This window comes from Rutidosis leptorrhynchoides, chromosome 1 (assembly GCF_046630445.1).
Source record: "Rutidosis leptorrhynchoides isolate AG116_Rl617_1_P2 chromosome 1, CSIRO_AGI_Rlap_v1, whole genome shotgun sequence".
In the NCBI taxonomy this organism is placed as follows: Eukaryota; Viridiplantae; Streptophyta; class Magnoliopsida; order Asterales; family Asteraceae; genus Rutidosis; species Rutidosis leptorrhynchoides.
In genome coordinates, this window is record NC_092333.1 from 458,406,920 (window position 1) to 458,434,249 (window position 27,330).

The 27,330-nt window shown below is 33.1% G+C and overlaps 2 protein-coding genes across 2 annotated transcripts; both read left to right on the plus strand.

The window, feature by feature from the left end:
- The first annotated feature begins 260 nt into the window (after window positions 1-260).
- On the plus strand, window positions 261-1,343 carry LOC139904001 (uncharacterized). The gene is made up of 2 exons (XM_071885938.1): window positions 261-399; window positions 517-1,343. Exons 1-2 carry the CDS (start codon window positions 261-263, stop codon window positions 1,341-1,343), a joined length of 966 nt encoding a protein of 321 aa, XP_071742039.1.
- A 368-nt stretch (window positions 1,344-1,711) lies between these two features.
- Window positions 1,712-3,607, plus strand: LOC139904010 (uncharacterized). Its single transcript, XM_071885947.1, has one exon. The coding sequence runs from the start codon at window positions 1,712-1,714 to the stop codon at window positions 3,605-3,607; it is 1,896 nt and encodes a 631-aa protein (XP_071742048.1).
- The last annotated feature ends 23,723 nt before the right edge of the window (window positions 3,608-27,330 follow it).

The following is a 27,330-nucleotide window of genomic DNA, read 5'->3' on the forward strand; positions in this document are numbered from 1 at the left end:
AGTGGTGGGGTCACTTCTACGGCTAAAAAGAGTGTGGATCCTGGACCAAGTGAAAATAATAAGGAGTATGTATTTATAGGAAACTCATATGCTGCTTTAGATAGCTTGAATGAGGAAGAGTTGTTTCATAAACAGGAGCAGGAAGCTGATCGCTCTGTCTTAAATGATAGTGATGTTGAAGATACGTTTGACAAGACAGCGTGTTTCATGGCAAATAAAAAATCTGAGGGGGCAAGCACTCCCGGTTTGGATGGTTTACAATGATTAGTATCGCTTCTTGGAATATTAGGGGTCTCAATCGTGTCCCCAAACAAAATGAGGTGAAGAGTATTGTAGAAGATAATAAGCTATGTTTGTGTGCTATTCTTGAATCTCACGTTGATATTAAAAGACTCTTGGGTGTGTACAATAAGGTTTTCCCAAGGTGAAATTTGAACTCTAATAGTAATGCTTGTGTTGGGGGTACCCGTATAATAGTTGGCTGGAACCCGGATGTTGTAAATGTTATGTTTTTAGCTGCTTCTCGCCAAGTTATGCATTGTCAAGTTACTTCTCATGTTGGTAATGTGAAATTTTTAGTTTCGTTCATTTATGCAAATAATTACTACATCCATAGGCGTTTGTTATGGACTGAGCTAGATATGCACAAGAACTTTATTGGTGATCAACCTTGGGTGTTACTTGGTGACTTTAATACGTCACTTAGATTAGATGAATCGACTGCTAGGGGCTCTACGATGTCCATAGCTATGCGCGAATTTAATGACTGTGTGGATAGTATTGGCTTGTCTGATATTAATCATACGGGTCTCCAGTATACGTCGAAGCAAAGGCCGAATTTGAATACGGGCATTCTGAAGAAGATAGATCGTGTAATGGCCAACGATACTTTTTTGAATGACTATGCTAACTCTTATGCCATCTTTCAACCGTATCGGATTTCAGATCATAGTCCGGCAATTCTTAAAATCCCTTCGCAGGGCATGGTGAGTAAACCTAAACCGTTCAAATTTTGTAACTTTGTTACATCAAACGCTGGTTTTATTGATATTGTTCGTAATGGATGGAAGTTAGAAGTGGATGGTTTTCGAATGTTTAAAGTGGTTAAGAGGCTGCGTGCTTTGAAAAAACCACTACGAAAACTTTCTTGGCAAAAAGGTAATATTCATCAGCATGTTGAAAAGCTTCGGCTAGAGTTGGATACGACTCAGATGTTACTTGATAAACATCTTGATTCTGTTGCTCATCGTGAGGAAGAAAGTCGGGTTTTAAAATTGTTTACCGAAGCTGCTTTAGAGGAAGAGCATTTCTTGAAACAAAAATCGAAGGTTGATTGGTTATGAGACGGTGATAGTAATTCTCGTTATTTTCACAACGTTATTAAAATCAGAACGCATCGTAATAGGATCCAGGCTATTATGGATAGTGATGGGGTGTTCATTGAGGGTGCGAGTGTTCCTGAATTATTTGTTTCTCATTATGAAAACTTCTTAGGTACTTCGCATCAGGTTGCAAATATTGATCGTCCAGATTCATTATTTACAAAATTTGTTTCAGTGGAGAAGGCTCTGGACATGATTCGTAACATTTCTCCTCAAGAGGTTAAGGATGTTGTCTTTGTTAATGGCTGTAATAAATCCCCGGGCCCGGACGGGTATACAACTGAGTTTTTTTAAGGCGTCTTGGGAGATAATCGGCAAGGATATTACGGATGCTGTTATTGATTTTTTTTGATAATGGGAAACTGTTATCCGAAATCAATCATACTATTATTGCGCTTCTTCCAAAGGTGCAATCGCCTTGCAAAGTCACGGATTACAGGCCTATTTCTTGTTGCAATGTGTTGTACAAGTGTATTAGTAAGATTATTACTAACCGCCTCAAGAATGCTTTGGATGATATTGTTAGCATAAATCAGTCAGCTTTTATCCCAGGTCGTCGTATCTCAGATAACATTTTGTTGACACAAGAGCTTATGAAAAATTATCATATTGAGAATGGTACTCCGAGGTGTGTGTTTAAAGTAGACATCCAGAAAGCTTACGATACGGTTGACTGGAATTTTCTTGAGTTTATTCTGGGTCGTTTTGGTTTTCATCCGACTATGAACAAGTGGATTATGACGTGTGTTCGATCTACTTCGTTCTCCATTTGTGTCAATGGTGATTTGCATGGTTTCTTTAAAGGTAAACGTGGCCTTAGACAGGGAGATCCTTTGTCTCCTTATTTGTTCACTTTGGTTATGGAAGTCTTATCTTTGTTTCTTAATCGTCATGTTGCTGAGTCGGATAAGTTTAAGTTCCATCCAAAGTGTGAGAAGTTGAATATTATCAATTTATGTTTCGCCGATGATTTGTTCTTATTTTCTAGTGCTACGTTGGATTCTGTGAGTATTATTTCGAAGTCCCTTGATGATTTTAAGAATTGTTCTGGGTTGACTCCGAGCATCGAGAAGAGTACTGCTTATTTTGCTAATGTCTCAGATGGTATTAAGGCTTCTTTTCTTTCTATTCTTCTGTTTGAAGAAGGAAAGCTCCCGGTTAAATATTTGGGTGTCCCACTTGTCTCTTCGTGTTTATCTCATAGGGATTGTAAAGTTCTTGTTGATCGTGTAAAACGTAAGATAGATGATTGTAAAAACAAGTTTCTTTCATTTGCGGGTCGCGTTCAATTGGTCATTTCGGTTATCTCTTCGATGCAGTTGTATTGGCAATTTGTTTTTATTCTTTCTGCTTCGATTATAAAGGAAATTCGAATGCAATTTGTTTATGTTATTGGTGATGTGTCGAATGTTTCGGCCTGGTTCGATAACTGGTCTGACTATGGCCCTCTTGAGTCTGTTATTTCGAGCAGAGATATCCATAGAGCAGAGTTATCACGTGACGCTATGGTCCGAGACATTGTTTCTAGTGATGGGTGGAGGTGGCCGCAAGCATGGAGTCACCGTTATCCAGGTTTGCTTAATATATCTCCCCATGTGTTAAGTGATCGTCCAGATGTTATTAAGTGGCGCGATTATTATGGCCGATTACAAGACTTTTCTGTTTCAGTTGTATGGGATACCTTGCGTACTAGATCCATCCAAGTTTCGTGGTTCAATATTGTGTGGTATGCCCAATGTATACCTCTTCATTCTTTTCTTGTATGGCTCTTAATTGGCGAGCATCTTAAGACGCATGTTCGTCTTAAGAGTTGGGATATTAGCAGGAGTAGTAATGATCCTATTGTTTGCCCATTTTGTCGTGTTGAGCCTGACTCGCATGACCATTTATTTTTTCGATGTTCTTACCCTACTCAAGTGTGGTCGTTTGTGAAACAATCCATGGATGTTAATCTTTCTAGCTCCGATTGGCGTGATTGTATTAACGCGTTGACTCTGATTTCAGTTTTGCGATCTGCCCAAAACATTGTTGCGAAGCTTCTCTTTGCTGCGGCAGTATACTTTATATGGCAAGAGCGAAATCTCAGGTTGTTCAAGAAGAAATCAAGGTCTTGTGGTAAGTTGGTGTCGATAATATTCTCTACAGTTCGGTTAAAGCTGATTTCTATAAGGTGGAAGGATACGACAAGTGTGAAGGTTATGAAGGATGCTTGGAAGGTTTCATAATTAGCGCTTATTTTGGTCGGGAGTCTATGTGCGTAGTTCTCTTGGTCTAGTTTTCTTTTTGTTTTGGCTTTGGCCTGGCTCGTTGGCTTTGAGGCATGTCTCTTAGTCGTTCGCTCTTCATTGTAATATTTAGTTTATTATCAATAAAATTCACTGGGTATATCCCTTTACCCCAAAAAAAAATATGAATAGTAATGTAGACGACACGCACGAAAGTAATTTAAATATGCTAATTTCTGATGATTTTTTCGGTTGGTGCAGCGTGATGATACGAGAACTAATGTTTCAAGTTCTCAATGGTGTGTTGTTGTCTCTAATTGTATTTGTTCAAATGTAATTGGGTCCAAATCATTATTGAGTTCAAGTAGTTCTCAATGGTGTATTGTTGTCTTTAATTGTATTTTTTCAAATGTAATTGGGTCCAAATCATTAGCGAGTTAATGTAGACCATTATTAACATTAATATTAACATTAATTATTAATTAATTAACATTAACAAATATACTAAATCCCATTCACTGTGCATGATGATACTCTTGAAAATACCTTATATTTTGGCATACCTTTTTTTTCCCTCTTTAAAAAAATTCTGTTTTTACCTAATTTTAACTATTTTCTTTTTACCATTCTCTTATATTCATTTACTTTTTAAATACTTAGTAGCCCAACCGTTAACCGTTAATCGTTTTTTACTGTTCAATTAACCGAACGTTTACTGATCCATTAACATTTTTTAACCGACCAACACTCAACCGTTAACCGTTCTTTACCGTTCAATCAACCGAACGTTAACCGATCCGTTAACCTTTTTTTAACCGGCCAAAACTACCCCACATGTAGTCCAGCGGTTAGTGGCCTGCCTCCTTTAGGGAAGGTTAGGAGTTCGACCATCGTTGACTATATATTAACCCACAATTTCAACTCTGCCATGAAGTTTCACCCATGGCACATTTTTCACATCGCGGGGAGGGGGGGGGGGGGTAAAGGGGAGGGAGTTTTTACCGTCCATGTCCCGTATGAGATTGGTGCGGGTTTCTTCTAGGCACGCAGTTGGGGCAGGTATAACTATGTAGGAGATGAACGCGTGAGTGGTTTAGTCCCCCTGAGTGATCCTAACAGCTGTTCAAAAAAAAAAACTACCCCGCAGCGAAGCGCGAGCTCTGTATCCTCGTTTGATTCAAATGTAAACTCATTTAGATTAGGAGTGTTCATCGGTTCGGTTTTTGGTTTATTCAGTTTATTCGGTTCGGTGTATTCGGTTTTGATATTGTTTTGGGCAAAACCGAAAACCGAATTCAAAGTTAAAACCGAACCGAAAACCGAATTCGAATTCGAATCCGGTTCGGTTAAAACCGAATATTATGAAAAACTGAGAACGATGATAGTTTAATTGTGTCCTGACTGATGTCTTAGATATTTATATCCTAAAACAATGACACACTATTAAATTATCAAGAATTCGATGATTTATTAATATTTACTGCTTAATAATGATGTTTACTGCTTCTGTTATTAAGAAGAAGAACATAATAATTTGAGTAACGTAATTATAATGTGAGCTACTAAATCGTCATATGGGTGAAAACATATTTTATTGATTGGATCCCGAATTATAATGACATTAATACATTAATATACAAATTAAATATATAAAATTTATGAATTCGGTTTTGAATTCGGTTTTTGGTTAAACCAAAATCAGAATATTCAAAACCGAAAACCGAATCAAAAACCAAATTTAAATTCGATTTCAGTTTGACTCGATCTGAAAACCATTTTTCAAATTCGGTTTGATTTTTTTTCGGTTTAGTTTCGGTTTGATTTTCTGATTCCACGGTTTCAGACCAAATACTGACCACTTTGATCTATTTTAATTTAATTCACGTTTTTTGTCGTAAAAAAGATTGTCATACGTGTAGTATACATCTATACAATTGGTAGTAGATGGCTAATGAATTTGTAAGTAGGATGTTCTTAATATATTTTTTTTTTATTTTTATCGTATAATTAACATTTAAATAAAAAACGATATTAATAAGAAAATTGTTGAAAACGTATGTCCAAAATTAAATAAATAAATAAATTTATTATACTACTTTATGTTTTTTTCGTCTCCATAAGTAGGAGAACTAGATATAGGTTAGGCGACGTGTTTGATTGGAATTCATTTTAGTGTGTGGTTCTCACGATTGCATTTAATTTTATAGTTTTGTCCTCCAATTCCATCAATAGAATCCACCAACCTTATCATCACATCAACTAACTGAATATTCAAAACGTGATATAATCTCACTACGATCTTAACAGTAGTCTCTGGACACAAAAATAAGGACAATGATATATCCAAAATCATTTATTATTTCTTTAATAAATTGTAACTTTTTTTAATGGCTCGTCATTTTACGACTTGGCTGTTGTCTAGAGTTTAAATTAAACTTTAAACATGTTTAAAACTTATGGAAATTTGATTATATCATTTTCATGACGTCTCACATTTTTTTTCTTTTTTCCTTTATAACTTACTTATTAGCCGGAGGTTTACTCGAAAACCATCTTTCTATCTATAATGAGATGGTGGACTTTCTCTATTCCTGAGATGTTTTACTCTAGATGGATAAATGACTTCTCTTTATTTTAGAATGAGAGGAGATACTCACACACCAGTTTTTGATCCTTACACACTTTTTACCATAGAACTTACAATTATATCCTTAAATTTATCTTGGGACTTGAACCTCTATTATTGTAAGTAAGGACATAATAGTCAATTAGGTGTGTATGGATCAATGTTGAGTGTGTGAGTATCATCTCCTAGAATAATATGAGAATGATTGTCTACATCTTACCTCCTTATACCCCACTTATATAGGATTGTGTTTTGTTATTGTTGTTGTTGATTGTAATATTTATTTACTTTACAATTTTGCTCTACCTTTTGTAGAAAAACGTAATCAAACCTCAAATCAGCATTCTTTCTTAGTTACAACTGGAATGAGTTTAACAGTACACGCTCTCTAATAGTTCATACAAGCATGAACCAGAATCTCACTAGAATCACACTCAAATGAAACGATGGTTACTGTAACATCCTCAGATCGAGCTTAGATGTAAGATGACCTTTTTGCCCTTAGGCATAATTGTGTGATTATTTATGCCTTTATTTTAATTAAATGTTTAGTGTTATTTTATTATGTGGTTAAGACCAGTTTTTGACAAGGGTCACATAACAGGTTCGTTTATTTAATTTGGACTCCGTTAGGGTTGCCAAATTAAGTACGAAAGATATCTAATAACTGGTAAATACCCGTGTGTGATGGGGTATTGTGTTTAACACTAGTATATAAGAAAACTATTAGCTATTTCTTGAGGTTTCTTGAATATTCCAAACACCCCGTACTATCTTCTTTCTCACCATCTCAAACCCTAGATTCTTAATTGGTGTTCTAGAGCTCAAATCTTTTGTATCATCTTGTTCTTTACGATTTACCGAGTATATTGAGGTAAGAATCTGATGAAGCATATTTTCATGAGGTTAGAGTGAACCTACGCTTGAGTGCATAAAAGGGTTTAAGGACTAACAATATTCGAACCTCCGACCTTAGTAGTGGATAACCCACACCAGCATCGTTTTGATTCCGGTAGGGTGGCCGATTTAAGAATCCACCAACAACCTAACATACGAGGTTGAGTGGCCCAAAGACATGAAGGTTTCATAGTTTGTAACATACCTGAAAGTCTTTACGTGAATGATCGTATGAAGCTTGTTCGTACGATAATATGTATGATGTGTTACGTATTAGTAACGATTGTGTTTTTAGGGTTCGAGAGCTATGTATTTATAGGCTCACGAATTAGGGTTTGACTTTGATTTCATCCCTAAATAAATGCGATCTTTTCCCTAACTAACTTACATTATTTAAGGAAAAGAATCTGAATTAATTATGTCATATATTCTTCTAGAACATAATGGACCCTTATGCAAGTATACGAAACTCACATTAATTGATATATGCGCATATTGAATGTGGCTATACCCGTATTTTATTAATACGCTGGCACTAGCCATTTTCTTAAGGGTTTTAGATGCGTATTCCACATCAGTATGCGGATATGCTTATCATTAAGTCCTCCCCAGTTCGATGTTATATACAATGTCAATAAGTGTATAGCGTCGAACTAATTTTCAAAAAGAAGTACCAAAAAATAACGTCCAATGTTTACACCGGACAATGCAACTGTACATTTTAATGTATTGGGAACACACATGACATTATATTCGTTTGTGCGTAACCATCCGTCATTTGCATTTAATGCAATATATTCGTGTAGTTAAAAAAATCGTCCTTTCGACTTTAATTACTATACCCGAGGCGACAACTGTCATTATTCGTCCAAAAAGGTAATGATGAAAACGTATGCAACTGCCTAGAGTTGCTATCGTACGCCGATTGTCAATCAAATTTTTAATTGATACACGTGTACGCTCAGAAATTGACCGTGGCATGTTTTTTTCTTTTTAATTTCTCTTGCTTATAAATAGTTTATTTTACCTTTTTGGTTTTCACACGCTCCTCCCCTATTTCAAATCTTGCTCATTTTTCGGCGACCGTTTGCTTTTCTGTTTGCATTTATTCATCCGAAGGTCCGTTTTTTGTTTCCTTCATCCTTTTTATTTACTTTTTAAATCTTGCATTGATCCACTATGTCTATTGACAAGAACATGAAAGACATAGAACCTTCTATTACTGACGAGGAGATTCGTAAAATCATCGAACAATATCCCCCAATTGAAAAATATTCCCCAATAGTCACTCTGAATGATCAAAGGGCTAATCAGCCGCCGGAACATATGATTGTTGTTTATGATAAGGTTATGGAGCTCGGTAATACCTGTATTCCTCCTACCCCATTTTTCATGGAGGTTATTCACCACTATTCTATCGGTATTAGTCAGTTGCACCCTTACGGTGCGAGTCGTATCACTACCGTTGAAATGTGGTGTCGCGCGAACGGTCACAAACCTTCTTTATCTATTTTTACCAACCTTTTTCGTGCTTCTATGAGTGACGAAAGTTGGTATTCTTTTGACAATGTCCGCAAGTTTTGCGTTACCCCAAAACAAGGCGTGAAGGGTATGTGGAAAAATCCTTTTTCTTCGTTAAATATACCTTTGTTCCTGAAGAACACAACATCATTCTTATCTGGTATTCTGGCAAGAAAAGAGAGAAAAACAAACCTTTGCCGATTCTTCCCGAGGAAGATAATTTCTATAAATCTTGCCTTAATTTGACGCTTCCGTCTCGTGTTTATCCTAATGTCCCACTAGTTCTTGGTTGCATTTCAACCCATTGAACACGTTCTGATAAGCGTCCCGTAATCATTAGGAACAAGAAGGGTATATCCCTATCTAAATGTTTTTGCTTTAGATGTTTATTTATCTCCCTTTTCTATATGCTTATATTATGTTTTTTATTGCAGAAATGGATTTGAATGAGTTTATGATGTTGAAGAAGTCCGATGGTGTCATTTTTGGACAAAAGTGTAACACCCTAGGCAAATCCCACATCGCCCATGGACATGAGTGATCATGGGATTATAAGGTAATACTCACGCTTAAATGACACAACGCGTTTTGGGATCACAGGCTGAGTAGAAGTGCGAGTACGTTATGGTTAAGCGTGCTCGGGCGAGAGCACTACCAGGATGGGTGACTTCCTGGGAAAGTGCTTATCGTGTGTGGTCGCTAAGAAAAAGCCGTGCGCCTGCGGGCAAAGCGGGCAATATTGTGGTCATGTTAAGCTGGGGTGTTCCAGAATGGTATCAGAGCCACTCATGTGCCGTTGGGGGTGGTGGGGCAAACCTCGTCGAGGACGATGAGTCCCTGAGGGGGGGTGAATGTAACACCCTAGGCAAATCCCACATCGCCCATGGACATGAGTGATCATGGGATTATAAGGTAATACTCACGCTTAAATGACACAACGCGTTTTGGGATCACAGGCTGAGTAGAAGTGCGAGTACGTTATGGTTAAGCGTGGTCAGGCGAGAGCACTACCAGGATGGGTGACCTCCTGGGAAAGTGCTTATCGTGTGTGGTCGCTAAGAAAAAGCCGTGCGCATGCGGGCAAAGCGGACAATATTGTGGTCATGTTAAGCTGGGGTGTTACAGAAATACCATTCTGTAACACCCCAGCTTAACATGACCACAATATTGTCCGCTTTGCCCGCAGGCGCACGGCTTTTTCTTGGCGACCACATACGAGAAGCACTTTCCCAGGAGGTCACCTATCCTGGTAGTGCTCTCGCCCGAGCACGCTTAACCATAACGTACTCGCACTTTTACTCAGCCTGTGATCCCAAAACGCGTTGAGTCATTTAAGCGTGAGTATTACCTTATAATCCCATGATCACTCATGTCCATGGTCGATGTGGGATTTGCCTAGGGTGTTACATTCACCCCCCTCAGGGACTCATCGTCCTCGATGAGGTTTGCCAAGAAAAAGCCGTGCGCCTGCGGGCAAAGCGGACAATATTGTGGTCATGTTAAGCTGGGTGTTACAAAAAGGATCTTCATGACACCGATCCCGATACCCAACCGGAACTTATTGCGGTGCCGAATAGTCCAGCCGCCCCTGCAACTTCGAAGCGCAAAACAATTAGCTTGCTCCAAGAAAGAGAAACTGATGTCTCCTCTTTTGTTGAAATTCAGCGGAATCCGACTGTTGAAATGTCGAAAGCGGACGGGAAGAGGCTAACTGCTTGCTGGCTGGGAGCTGTATGAACGGTAACATCCATGTTGATGGTAAGCGCTCTTTTCATGTGTGAATCATATACACATATATACTGCATATAAATTTATTTTATTATTATTAAATGCTGCTTCTGGTTCTTGCAGATGTTAGCAAGCCTATTGAAATTGACCAGGAGGTTGAGTCTGACAACTGCGTCCTTGCTCCGAAGAACCAGGCCTCCCAAACGTGGGGGGATACTGCGCAAAATTCCCCTGTGCACCATCAATCAACCGTTGATACAAACCCTTCGCATAAACTTCCTGCATTTCAAAGGTGTACCGATTTGTATGCTGATTCCTCTTCCCTAGATACTACTCGCAACAAGCGTGCTCGTCTTAACATCCTTACCAGCTTTGCCTTGTCCCCAGACATGAATCTGGACTATTTTGATGAGTTTTTTTAAGATATCTGTGCCTACTTTTAGTCAGTAGTTTTCGCATCTTGGCGCATGTGCCCCTTCTAGCCTTATTGCGAAGTTTGAGCATCTTTCCCCTGAGGAAGACCTTTTTATTGACATGCAAGCCACAATGTTTAACCTTGCCAAAGATATCATTCGTCTAAGACAGAAATCGAATTCCATAATCCTTTTTCACAAACATCTTTCTCGTGAACAAAGAGAGTTTGCCAAACTTGATGCCGAAAAGAAACAGGTATTTGATCAACTTCACCAGGCCGTTGCTGCTTATTTGAAAGCAGAGGAAAAGAGTTCACACCTTGAGGGTGAATGTCAGCGGTTAATGAAGGAAGTTAGGCGTTCGGAAACCATTCGGGTGGATCTAGAAACTCAAGTCAATGACATGTCTTTGAAACTTGGTACTGCAAAATCTCATAATTGTCAATTAAAGAAACAACTTGATGAATATTCTGCTAAGCACGAAGCAATTGTTAATGAGCGTGATAATCTTAAGTCTGAATAAGCGATTTTAAGGTCGGGTCTCCTCGAAATTGCAAAGCATGTTATCGCCTACCCAAGTATTAGCGTTCCTTTTGTTCAGGCCATACTTGCTGCCCGTGCTTATGAGCGATCCCTTTTTTGGGATATTGTTAAATCGAACCTCGTTGTGCCGGACATTATTCCGGTCCCAATTTCAAATGAGTTAGTTGAAGATGCTGCTGGGAAATATAATGAGGCGTGCGCGGCGTTAGCAAATTTGACAATTCCTCGCTTGGAGGAATTAGCTCAGAACAGGGACTATTCGTCCCGTGAGGTGGTGGATGACGAGGTAGCTTAGGCTTGCTTGCGGCTTGGATTGGAGGGATGAAGGTTGTCTGCTTCTAAGCTACCGTTTTGAGCCAATGAGGGATGGGCCCGGTAGTTTAAGGGTTTTGCATCCCTATATTTATATTTATTTCTATTTTGTTTTAAAAGCAGGGTATGCGTCTGATCGCTGCGGTTGAGGATTGCATATTCTCCTTAGTGTAGGGCACCGTTCCAATCAAGCCACCCTTATTATATTAGTATGTTCATAGAAGATAATTCTCTTGATCACTGCGTGTAAGAGTAGAATTTATCTTCTTAGGTAGCGGCCTATTCTGCTAAGCCGACGTAATTTGCAGTAGTTTCTTTTGCTAAAGGCGTTTTGATTTTAAGAACTTTTGCGCCTTATTTTGAACGTTCTTTTTATTATATTTAAATCTCTGTTATATTCTTTCATACTTATTGTAAGTTTATTAGCGGTTTTTAAAAACTTGCATTTTTATGTGCATTATAACCTTTGAATAAATGTTATTTGCGTATGATGGGAGCGACCCCTCTATACACGTATAGTCTTTTTGTTCTTGCGCCTTAGCAAACCAATGCTAAGCATTAAAAAAACAAACCAATGCTTATATATTATACTCTTGACTTTTATAAATAAAAATTTATAAGTGTTTTTACGTATTGACAACCTAATGTGGAATCCGTCTATGTAAGAAATCCAATGCTTATCTCAAGAGTCTTCCGGCCAATCCAATGTCCGTGTTATTGACAAGTAACCAAACTTGTATTTTATAGTCATGAATTTGCAAGTCTCCATCTTGCGCGGTGTACAAGCGTTTGAAACAAACCAATGTTTTACTACTAACACCATTAGAAATAGTATTAGTAACCAAACTAAACTATGCCACTTGAGATTCAGAGTGTATCCCTGTGCAGCATGGGGCTTTAAATCAATAATTAAATTTAAATGTAAACGTTATTGGCTTAAACTGATTGACTCAATTTATTTAAAAGTCTTAATAGAAAAACATAGCAAGTATGACGAAAATTCAACAGATGTCTGGGTTATCATTCCTACTGTTGATCTTTTCACTTTTTTGCACCTTCTAGATTTATACATGCAAGGCGCACTTTGCTAGTTTATTTTCAAAATGACATGCCCCTTTGTCCTTCTTCCCAATAACCATATTAGTATGACAGACTCGATGCTTCCTTGCTTTTTAACCCGGTTATCCTTTCGTGGCAGATTTATATTTGCTTTTGACTCTTTGTCACTTGTATCCAATAATTCACGGACCATCTTCAGAGGTTTTTATTGGTTTGGTGTTTTCCTTTGTCCCAACCATTATTCAATTGCCGTTGTTTAAACGCCACAAACCTCCTGCTGATATATCGTCCGAAAATAAAATTTTAGTTAGCGTAGAATAAAATAGTTAACTTAGCTGTGATTTTTATTTAGGTATTTTACATCCACTTGACAACCATGTTTTAATGATGCCAGGAGGTGTTCCAGTGCACACACTTGGTTTTGCAATAAACTCTTCAGGTGTTTCATTTTTTATCACCGCATGCGTTTTTGATGATGTTTTCACTATACGCACTACCTTATTTGGTTTTATGTGTGCGTACACCCGCTCACTTCGTTTTTGCGTCAAAAGTCGGGCTTCATTCGCTATTTCCCAAAGTTTCTGAGTATCTTCTTTTGCGTTGAGTAATTTTTCTACCCACACAGATGTTACTCTTCTTTTATTCTTTGGTGTGCACTTTTGAATCGAGCTCATACTGGAGATGTGTATCTCCTTGCCATTTTTTCTTAGGATCTCAATGATTATTTCAACTTTTTTTCTGAGATTTTCCCAATCCTGCACCTTTTTATTTTATTTTATTACAACAGCAAATAATGCGTTAGAGGATAAACTTAAATAAATTTTTATGTATTTGTGCCATATATTTAGGTTTTGGTTTTATCGTTTGCTCTTTTACCGAGTCAGATTTCTATTATGCTACTAGCGATTTATATTGTATATTACGCTTTTGCTTGCCTAAAAACCATAATTATAAATTACTATTTTATATACTATCAAATACTAAATTAAAATATTTGTATGCACAACATACCTGCAAGCAAGGTATGTCCTCGAATGCCTGAACCCTTTGCTATTTATCCAAATCTGCACTTCGGCGAATTTTTCCCGTGCTCTTTTGTACCGTTCCCATTTTACTCTCCACTCCCGACTTTATGGTTGCGACTCCCCACTTTGTTGGGAATCTTAATATACCATGTACTGTGGATGGTACGGCTTCTAACTTTTGCAAGGTTTTTCTGCTTAACAGCGCATTATACTCAACGTTTGATTTGACTACTGCGAACTCAATATCAACATTTCTTCTTTTTTCACCATTGTTATCGTCGCGTACCTCTAGCTCAACCCTGATTGTCCCTAATGACGTGATTTGTTCACCAGCGAAATCGTATAAGTTAACTGTTTGTTTCTTTAGCTGCGACTTAATAGATCTAGGTAGCGACATGTAACGATGCTCATATATGACATCCGTGTCGCAACCAGTGTCTACATATAAACCTTTAAGTTCCTGATTATAGATTTTGATGTATCCTTTAATTACCACGGGTGTATTGAACTGCTGCCTTTCAACTGCACTGAATGAGATTGTCGCATCTTCCCAAACTTTTACTTCTTTTAGCTCTGCCCTTAGATTTTTACCAATTACCATGTTTATAGTTTTTTCAACTTCTTTCCCTTTTGATTCATTCTTCTTTTGCCACGGGTATTCTATTCCTATTTTGATTTACTACCCTCTGTTTTAGCGAATTTCTTTAGGTGTTGCAATCTTCCCTGTTTTAGCGAATTTCAATTAACTGTCTGCATTTGTTAGTTTCATGAGCGAAATTGTCATGAAAGTCGCAGAATTTAGTTTTGTCTTTCTTTGCATAATCGGGCAGTGGTGTTGGGGCTTCAACGGTTTTACATACTGGTTCTGTTGCGACTATTTCCTTCGGTGTTTTGCTAAGATCTTTTATGATTGCGTAATTGTGATCATGAGCGTTTCTGCTTTTGTAACTGCTTCCTCCTCTGTTATTGCCGAACTTGCGGTATTTGTTGTTACTATTGTAACTTCCGCTTTTTAACGGGCTGTTGTTGCTATACCTTTTTGCTGATTCGGAGCTTTTACCCTGATCGCGATGATCATGATCATCATTATTCCTTCCTGTATAGCCTTTTCCGCAAGTTTGCGTTATATCTTCTTGCACCCACATATAATCATGCACTTCTTTTATTGCTTCCGCGAATGTTTGCGGTACTTTTCTCCGCAACCTCTGCCATAATGACAGGTGTCTTTCTGTGTCAAGGCAATGAATAAAACCTGACACCTTTTGACTTTCTGGCAGATATGGTATTTTAGCTACCTCCTTTGTGTACCTATCAATGATCTCACCCAAAGATTCCTTGGGTTTTTGTTTGATATCATGACACTCCACATGAAGCGACCCGTCCTAATCCATAAGGACGAATACAATACCATATGGTTACATTGCGAGGTATTTGACCTCTAAAATGATACATTTTACAAACATTGCATTCGTTTTTAAAAGACAAACTTTCAGTACATCGAAAGTTGACAGGCATGTATACCATTTCATATTATCTAAACTATAAATGACTTAATCTGTCATTTAGTTAATAATAATCTTTATTGAACTCAACGACTTGAATGCAACGTCTTTTGAAATATGTCATGAATGACTCCATGTAATATCTTTAAAATGAGCAAATGCACAGCGGAAGATTTCCTTCAATCCTGAGAATAAAAATGCTTAAAAGTGTCAACCAAAAGGTTGGTGAGTTCATTAGTTTATCATCAATATTCATTTCCATCATTTTTAATAGACCACAAGATTTTCATATTAATAACAATTCTACACTAGCAAGTGTATAAAAATCATTCATATGATGAACACCTGGTAACCGACATTAACATAATGCATATAGAATATCCCCCGCATACTCGCAAGTATGCCATATACTGGCAATCGCAATCACTATTTAAATCGAAGTACTAAAGCAGTTCAAATTCTCTGACTGGGGCTGGTCAGTGCCCGTAGATCTACCTTCAGGATTCGCGTCAATTAGGGGCCATTTCCCTAATTCTTAGGTTACCAAGTTAAGGGGCAATATTCAGTATAGTAATCCAACCATAGAATGTAGTTTCAATTACTTGTGTCTATTTTGTAAAACAGTTATAAAAGCAATGCATGTATTCTCAGTCCCAAAAATATATATTGCAAACGCATTTAAAAAGGGAGCAAATGAAACTCACAATACTGTATTTCGTAGTAAAAATACATATGACGTCATTGAACAAGTGCAAGGTTGGCCTCGAATTCACGAACCTATATTAAGTATATATATTTATATGCTGGTCAATATCTGTCTAACAGTTTCGGTCAAGTCGTAGTGTATCACAATCCTAATGCTCGAGATTATCATGCAAAAGTCAACAAAAGTCAACTTGACCCAAAATGATTTCCAAAATCTATACGCGTTTAATATATAACTTAAATATAGTTGTCTTATATATTTAAATATATTTATCAGGTTTTATTAGAGTAAATAATAAGTCATTTATTAATAAATAAAAATTTATATTAAAATTTATATATGACAAAAATATACTTTATAAAAATTATAAAAATTCATTTAATATCATAAAAATATAGTAGTATGTATTATTAATGTAATTATATTACGTGTGGTAAAAATATCTTTGTATCACATATTTATAAAAATATTGATAATAATAATAATAAGTAAAAGTTGTATTATTTTGTAATAATAATAATAATTATTATTCTACTAATAACAATATTAATATTTATATTTACTAATGATGATATTAATTATGATAAAATGATAATTCTAATCATGATAATAATAACGATACTTTTTAATATTAACAGTAATAATAATAAAATTTTATATAAAATTAATAATTCTATTTAAAATGATAATTTTTAATAATGATAGTACTAAAATAATAATAATGATATTTTATAATAACAATGATATTTCCATTAAAAATGATAATTTTAATAAAAATGATAGTTTTAATATTAATGATACTTTTAATGATAATAATACTAATAAAAATAATGAAAACGATATTTTTATCTAAATCAATATCTTACAATACATTAATTTTATCATGATACTTATACTCATTATTTCCTAATCAATTTTTTTAATAGCTTTTAGTCCTCTTTTATATCGCACTCATAATATTGATAATAATAGGAATCATAATAAATAGATGATACTAATATTAGTTTTAATGATAATGATACTAACAATAATAATTATAATAATACTAATGATGATGATGATGATAATAATAATAATAATAATAATAATAATAATAATAATAATAATAATAATAATAATAATAATAATAATAAAAATAATAATAATAAAAATAATAATATTAATAATAACCTTAATGATAATAACGATAGTAATAATAACATAACAATTTTAATGATAATACTTATATTAATAACGGTAATGATAATGATAATGATAATGATAATGATAATAATAATAATAATAATAATAATAATAATAATAATAATAATAATAATAATAATAATAATAATAATAATAATAATAATAATAATAATAAATATAATTATTAGATAATAATAACGACGATAATAATGACGATAGTAATAATAATAATAATAATAATAATAATAATAATAATAATAATAATAATAATAATAATAATAATAATAATAATAATAATAATAATAATAATAATAATAATAATTCAGTTGACCATATCTTTTAATCCATTCATCGAAACCACACAACTTCTAAATGAAAAGTTATTAATTTTTCGTCAGCTTACCAACGACATGCATATCATATACCTTATCTCAGTAGCATTTGTATTAAATTTATGATTTACCATAAACTATATAACGACGAAAATAAACATTCAAGCATGCATAATCATATATACTCGAGCACTAGTCAGTGATACACTATTAATATATAAAAGATAAGATATGAATGCTCACGTATCAATATTGAGATTCAATATTGCAGGAAAGTACGTAGACGCAACTGAGATGATAAACACTAGATTTGACTGACGAACATAACCCCGAACAATACCTATAACCTCCATAGCTATAACCCAATATTTCCTTAGCTCTATCCCACTCGAAAAACCAGTTTTGAAATAACTCGCTCACGACCTCGTCGTAGTATTTTATGTATATAATACTAATAATAATACTACTTAATAATAAGATTAATATTACTAATCTTAATATTAATAATATTTATAATAATATGGTGGAAGTAGTGTGTGAAACCAGAGCCCAAACTCGAATGAATTTATAGACAATTTCAGACCAGGCACCTCATGCGATCGCATGAGGTTTATGGATGTCTCCCATGCGATCGCATGAGTAGATATTTACAGCTCATACACATTAATTCATCTGCCGACAGTTTTGTTTTTATTATATATATATAATATATAATTATTATAATTATTTATATATTATATTATATTTACATGCATCGTTGACTTGTACTTTTAGTTCCGATGACTTGCACGATGACGCTCGACTCATGTCTCGGTTCCAATTATTCGAACGTTCTTTTGTACGCTTAGAAAACTAACACTCTACGTTACGCGACAAGTACCTTTATAAATAATTAGGCTTAAAACATCGATAAACTATATCACTCAAAATATAACTTGTACGTTTGAGTGTTATGGTCATTTGCTTCAATAAATCATCGTCTCGTTATTTATTAAAATATATTTAAATAATATTATTAAAAATCCTTATTATGAGAAAGATAAGTATAATCAATTTATTATATAATATTATATTTTGTCACGTTATAGAATATATATTATCGTTTAGAAATTTGTATACAAATATATATATTTGAAATCTGTATAATTTATAGTTTTTCAAAACTACTTATTTTCAAAATCATTAAAAGTTTTCGATACAAATAGTTATATCATAAAACATTTTCATTTAACAAAGTACAATCACATAAAGAGTAATACATGTTTTATATTTTTAAATTACAGTTTAATCATGAACCATAGGGTTAAGCCTATAGGACAATTAAACGTATGAAACCATTTTTAACGTAGAACGCCAATATCTATGTCCTAAGTTATCTATATTCCATAATATTACTTTCACATTAAATATAATGAAAGCTAATAATTATCGTATCAAAAATCACGAGGAAAATATTGTAAAGTATGTATTGGGAATCAAACAAGGATTTCCACTAATTTATCTAACTCTCGCTACTTGACACTTTGTCCTCACTTGAAGATCACTTTACCATTAATTCCGAATACCGTTAAAAAGGAAAGGTTTCCTAAATCAAAGTGGACCTCTCAACAGAGACACGTAAATCCTATCATAATGAATTTTGATAACTCAATCATTTGATATTATCTTTTAATCTCGTCGATAAATATAATAAACTTATATTCAAACAAATACGTTCATGTAAAGTATTATACATCTAATACTTTGTTAACGTTTTCAATTAATATAACCATATATTATATATATACATATCTATACACGTAAATGTTCGTGAATCGTCCAGCACGGTCAAAAGGTAATTGATTACATGAATGTAATTACAAAATTTTTGAGATTCAACTTTACAAACTTTGCTTATCGTGTCAGAAATATATAAAGATTAAGTTTAAATTTGGTTGGAAATTTCCGGGTTGTCACAGTACCTACCCGTTAAAGAAATTTCGTCTCGAAATTTGATCGTGGTCGTCATGGCTAACCATAAAAAAGTTTTCATGATGAATATGAGTCAATAAATAAAGTTTTATCATCATTGAGTAATATGGATAAAACAATTTGGTTACGCGAAGAGTATAAGTGAAGCTATCACAAAAGAGTTAAATGAGAAAGGTAAAGTTTCTTCATATTTTTTGACATAGATAGGGTTGATTTCTAGAGTTCAAGGAATTTGGAGAAAATCTTCGTAATAAGATTTGATTCTTCAGTAATTAAGGAAATTAGAATCTTCTTTGGTTAAATGCAATGATCTATTTTGATTGCTCTGTTGGATGTTTCACTATAAATCCACTCCCTTTATTTCCTTACTTCACATCTCCCATCTTCTATATTTTCTTCCCCAATTCATACTTCTAAAACATTTGTCAATATGCTTGATCCAGTTCTGATCCCTGATATGTTCCTAACTGTCGCAACAATTATCCTTCTTTTCCAACTCCCTCCGGAGGAATCTGTTTACTTCTATTTCACTCTTGGGGTGGTGATTTTCATAATCCTTCCTTGTATTTGTCTTTCCATAATTATTGACATCTATGGTTAATGATCTTTTCCATTTGCTGCGATTTATACCCCTTTTTTTATTTCGGAGCTTCATGCTTTTGTTTTCTTTTCGTAAGTAATGGTCCAGAATTCGTAGGTATGGAGTTTCGAATTATCATAATATACAAAGTAGAAAGGAAAGGTAGTAGCATTATTTAATTTGTCAAATTACCAGAATATCCGGAAAAGATCGAATCATCAGGAAAAATATTTTCTTGATAGTTTAGAGGTTAAATAGAATGAAAGAGTTATGTAACATGGTTCATGATAATGGTATGGTCTGTGAATCGTCATGTCCCATTAGAAACTCAGCATGACTTACTGTAATATAATCACGTTGATCAAGTGTTATTATATTATACTAACTCATGCTTCAGTTCCTAACACTACTTCAAAAACATTCTTATTTTAAACCCGAAGATTTCAGAATTTAGAAACTAAAATAGTTTCTTTTATGATGTAACACAGATAGCGCGAAGAGGTAAATGATTTCGGATAACAATAGTTATGAATATATCTTCAGAAACATCGAAGATATTTATAATGAAAGATATGATGATATCTTAGAATATCTAAGATCAGAGGATGATGAAGAATATTGTCTGCAAGGGTTTAGAGTAAGGAGCAAAGTATTCGCTAATGATTTCAGCAGGCACTGAATCATTTGGATTCTTTGAAGGCAGATTTAGTCTTTGTGATTTGTCCACAGCCTTCTTCATAGTTTGCTCAATCCGTTTTCCTGTTCCAAACCTTTCCTTTTTCTGAGCTTTGCCAACACACTATTCTTTATCATCAAACTTTTGGCTATTAAGACCGTTTACAGTTTTTGCTGCTTCATTAACATTTTTCAAAGATTCGGAGAACTAGTTCGCAGTTTAGGGTGTTTTTCAGAAACTTCTCATTCGAAGTATGTAAGTCTAGGAGATAGACGTTATATGTGTATGTATAACTGTTGGTGTAGAATTGCTGCAAAATTCGAGAATAATGATTCAAGCTTTTTGGTATGGTAATTATCGTTACAAGATGCAGATGAGTACATGATAGGGTCTCAATGAATAAGTATAGTGATTTTTCGAAGAGGCTTAAGTTAAAGGATAACGAAGTTGTTGGTACGCTTACTGTTAATATGGTGGAATGTAAAAGGTTCCCCGGTAATGATGGTGAAAGGGCAACGTATATATCGAAGTTATAATAAGACTGTTTCGACAGAAAAGTCAAAGTTAACTTCCTGTAGCTGTGATAGAACTTGCTACTTTGAAAAGGGATTGCAAAGTTATTTTTGGTAATAAATGCCAAAGGATCTGACGCAGATATGTGTTAAACTTCTACTTAGGTTCCAAGTGTCCTCCAGGTGCATATATTCTTCGTATGTATCGTGTGATTGGTTCATCCTCTCGATTGTTCCTTAGTTGAGGTGTTTTCAAGAATTATGAAGGGTTTGAACGCAGATTGTAATTGTCAATATACATGTGATGTTCTGAAATTTTTAATGATACTAATATTTTTTCGGGTTTTATGAATAGAAGTGACGTTCTATCACAATTTTGAAGTCAAAGTATAGCTTTAAAGGATGTAGAAATCTAAGAGTGATATCTTCTGTTAAATCTTGACTTGGATTTTGATTTGTCAAAATCAGAATATGCAATCGAATTTGAATGAGAATGGTTGTTTTGATTTCTATGAAAGAATGTATATTGTTGTGAAAGTAGTGAGTAGAGTTGATGATTTGCTGAATCGGAATCGAAGAATATAATATATTAATTTTGAACTTTAAATTATTTTTTGGATATTACCTACCCGTTAAAAAAATTCACCAGTCATATTTTGTACAAAAATTTTTTTATCACAGTCTTTATGAAAATATATGTATATTTTCTTCGGATGTAATACGGATTTAATGAGTTAATATTAAACTCATTTGATTTTGACTAGAACTAGAAATGAATAATCTCTAGAACTATAGAAATTACGTAATCTTCGCGGATTATTTCTTCAACGTAAATGAAATCATGAATCAATACTTCATTATTCATTTTTATTGATATTTCTTCGATGAATGGTGTTAGTGTTCGTGGAATTCTTGTGAACTTCGCATGGTACGAATGATGTTGTCTAAAAAGTTTCAAGTACATCGATGATGAGAGTGTAAAATCAAACATATATAATACACTTGATTTATTATGAAATGGAATTCATTGAATTGAAACAGAGATTGTAGTTAACGATGGTTAACTTGCTGACGAAGGATGTACATCATAGCATATTAGTAATATGAATTAACCGAGTAGTTAAGATTCACACGTAATAGCTTAGTACGGAAAGATTTATTATGGCTTCAAAATTTATATATAAGAAATACATATAAATCCTTCAGTGGGAATGAGTTAATACTTCATAACTCGTTGATACGATATATCCGTTGGTGATGGTGGTGTCAATATTTGTGGTGGTTACTGTAACGGCCATACTTTTTCCGTTATCTTTTACAGTTTATTATTTAACTACCGTTATCTGTTATTTGTGCCACTTCATTTCTATGACCTATATTATTATTTTAGTAATAATATATTAATTATTATGTGTTAAATGAATATTTGTATTCATATTTTAAATTGTACGTTCATACGAATCGTGGATTTCTAACCGGCGAATCTTTTCGGTTTTCAAATCAACGGTCGAACTTTTGGGATTTTTAAGACCTAATTATTTTAAATATGATATTTTAATGTCATATGTTAATATATAGTGTTTATATATTTTTTTTCGTCGCGTATTTGTTATCTCTACGAATTTTCAATCGCGTAGTCGTGTTTTCGCGTTTCGGGTTTCGTTCGAGCGTTCGGGTCACAAGTTATTCAACATTAACAAAATTGGGCCAAGTGGGGCCCATCCCACTCACCCATTCGGCCGAACTAAGGGGAGGGGAGTACCCCTTTTGTTTTCCATTTTTCACTTCATTTTCATTTCATCATTTTAACACTACTAAAAACCTAATTCTATTTTTGCACTCTTTCTTCCTCCCTCCCCATTTGTGGCTGTTTCCCTAGCAACCATCATCATCATCATTCTTCATCAAAACTTGCTTGGATCATCGAATCAATTACATAAACGCGTTCCTCTCATCATTCTCTACGCAACCATATCTCTTGATTCTCGATTAGGGTATAAACCATCACCCTATCTTTTTGATTTTTTATACATTTTACTGATTTTGTATGTTATATTGATAGTATGATAATTATATGTTATTGTATTGTTGATAGTATGCGTAGAAATGCTCGATTATATATGTTTTCGGTTTGATTGTTTTGGGACAGCGGTTTTTTTGATCTTTTCTGTAAACATAACTGTTATAAAAGTGAAATTAAAGGGTCTAGATTTGTTCCTCTCATAAAGACATTGAATTTAGACTCCGGATTCATGTTATTTCGATTCCCGGAGCTCTAGATATGATTAAAATGGTGTTTAATTGAAATTAAAATGTAAGAACGAATTGGTACAGGTATGGTCCGACTTTGTGACCACTTTTGGAGTCTTTAGGGTGTACTAGTGTGTTAGGATTGATTATTAGATGAACTTTCATGTTCGTATCATCGAAATCCGAGCCACGGATCACCCGTTATGACTAAAACATGTATTTGAACGGATTAAAGATCTAAGTTGAATAATGGTTGTAGGTCACGACTTGGTGGCTATTCTTGGGGTGTTCTTGAGCACACTAATGTGTCGGGTGGGTTGGTTAGGCGAAGATATATATAAGACTCGCCGAAAACTGATTTCCGAGGCTCAAGTTATGACCCGACGAACTTTTAATTAAAACTTATAGTTATTAAATAAGACTTATGACATAAATAATGACTTTCATTATTAAGAAATTACTTATGATATAAAAAGTAATTATTTTAATTTAAGACTTTTGATATACACATTTATTATATCATTTATTAATTAATTATGATTTAATTAAACATTTAATTAAACTTATGATTAATAATACTTTTATTATTAATGAAAAATAATTATGATAAGTATTAAACTTATATTATGAGATTATTATAATAAGACTTATAATAAGGATTAATTAATTATTTAATTATTATAAGGGGTAGTTATTATTTAATTATAATTTAATTATTAAATACTTATGATTTAATGATTATAATTAGAAACTTATGATTTGATTAATAATTCATTATTAATTAATAATACTTATGATATGATTAAAATTTATTATTAATTAATAATACTTATATTATGATTAATATTTAATTAATTAATTAAATAGTTATGTTATATTAATTATTTCATTTAAACTTATGTTAACTTTAATAATTCATTTTAATTTAATTAAACTTATGTTATGACATAATTATACATATATGACTTTAAATAACATTATAACTTATATTTTTAATATAACTTATACTTTAAAATTCAATGTTGACTATGTTTGACCAAGGTTGACTTTTAAGTTGACTTTCAGTTGACTTTGACTTTCAGTTGACTTTTGTTGACTTTCTAATAAAGGAAACTTTCCTAACTTATAAACTTTCCAAAAATAGCAACTTTCTAAATATGAAAACTTTCTAAATATAGATACTTTCCAAAAATAGAAACTTTCTAAAAATAGAAACTTTTCTAAAAAAGAGACTTTCCATAAATGGAAACCTGCTAAAAATAGAAACTTTCTAAAAATAGAAAGTACGTGTCCTTACGCTGTTCTTATCAAAAATATTATTATTATTATTAAAATATAATTATTATTATTATTATTATTATTATTATTATTATTATTATTATTATTATTATTATTATTATTATTATTATTATTATTATTATTGTTGTTGTTGTTATTATTATCATTAGTTATTATTATTGTTATGTTAATTGTTATAATTACTATTATAAATTCAAATTATTATTATTAATAGAGTTAATATAATTATATAATTATTAATATCATTGTTATTAGCATTATTATGAATATTATTATAATTAGTATAATGCGACTAATAAGATTATTGTTATTATTATCATTTTAATTATTATTATGTAATATCATTAAGTATTAATAGTATTATTATTATCATTGATATAAGCATGATTATTATGAATATGATTATTATGAATATTGTTATTATGAAAATAATGCAAAATATAATTATTATCATTGATATTAGTATTAGTATTAAATTATTATTATTATTATTATTATTATTATTATTATTATTATTATTATTATTATTATTATTATTAACATAAGTGTCATTTAATGAACTACTACTAAAATTATTATCTTTAGTAACAAAATGGTTATTTTTATAGTTATTATTAATATCAGTATTAATACCGTTATCATTAATATTAGAGGTAATCATTATTATTAATATTATAAGTCTCATTATTATAATTTCATTAAAAACTAAGTAGTATCATTATCATTAATATTATAAATATTATTAAAATTTTCATATTATATAAAATTTGCATTATTATTATTATTAAATCTAATAGTATTATTACCCATATCTTAATATTCTCATTAAATTAACTAACAAATGATATTCATATAAAAATATATTTAATACACAAAAGTAAACTATATTAATATCTTATTTATTAAAAATAAATAAAATGAATATAATGAAACATATAAGTATTGATATTAAAACTTATATTACTAATAATATACATAGTTGTTCGATTACAAATATATGTATTAATATATATATATATATATATATATATATATATATATATATGAATGATATAGGTTCGTGAATCCGAGGCCAACCTTGCACTTGTTCAATGACGTCATATGTATTTTTACTACAAAATACAGTATAGTGAGTTTCATTACTCACTTTTTAAATGCTTTTGCAATATATATTTTTGGGATTGAGAATACATGCGCTTTTATAAATGTTTGACGAAATAGACACAAGTAATTGAAACTACATTCTATGGTTGAATGATCGAAGCCGAATATGCCCCTTTTTGCTTGGTAGCCTAAGAATTAGTAAACCGATCTACTAATTGACGCGAATCCTAAAGATAGATCTATTGGGCCTAACAAACCCCATCCAAAGTACCGGATGCTTTAGTACTTCGAGTTTTTATATCATGTCCAATGGAAGTCCCGGAATGATGGGGATATTCTTATATGCATCTTGTTAATGTCGGTTACCAGGTGTTTAATCCATATGAATGATTTTTGTCTCTATGCATGGGACGTATATTTATGAGAAATGGAAATGAAATTCTTGTGGTCTATTAAAATGATGGAAATGAATGATTATGATAAACTAATGAACTCACTAACCTTTTGGTTGACACTTTAAAGCATGTTTATTCTCAGGTATGAAAGAAATATTCCGCTGTGCATTTGTTCATTTTAAGGATATTACTTGAAGTCATTCATGGCATATTTCGAAGAACGTTGCATTCGAGTCATTGAGTTCATCAAAGATTATTATTAAGTCAATTTATCGTTGGATAGTAGATATTATGAAATGGTATGCATGCCTGTCAATTGTCGATGTAAAGAAAGATTGTCTTTTAAAAACGAATGCAATGTTTGTAAAATGTATCATATAGAGGTCAAATACCTAGCGATGTAATCAACTATTGTGAATCGTTTATAATGTATATGAACGGGTCCTTTCAGTTGGTATCAGAGCGGTGGTCTTAGCCAACTAGGTCTGCATTAGTGTGTCTAACTAATAAGTCGTTAGGATGCATTAGTGAGTCTGGACTTCGACCGTGTCTGCATGTCAAAAGTTTTGCTTATCATTTGTGTCAAAAATTACCTACTTATCATCCTTAGGAAATTACCTGCTTATCATTCTTAGTCTAGACACGTCTTGCTGCATTGATTGCATGAATAGTGTATAGACAAAAATTCATATCTTAGCGTATCTGCTAAATCATATCTTATCGTATCTATTACTGTAAACTTTTCTTGACATATTCCGTAAATCCCTCCGTAATCTACGAAACCTTTTGTGCCATATAGATAGATATTCTATATAATTAGAATACCACCCGATATTCGAAAAATCATTTCATATCGAAAAACCCTTTATTCAACCGTACGAAAATGGAATTCGTCATTAGTGCAAGTCCCTCGGATTCCGAAATGGAATCCCACTCAAGCTTCGAAAGCAGTGTGACCAGAATGGATCAACCAATTAGCCATCATCTATTCTGGATGAATTGAGGATGGGTTCGTAGCCTTCTTAATCATTGGAGACAAGAGGAAGGCGATCCTTTCCATCCACTACATTGCCCTCTTGGCGATGAACCT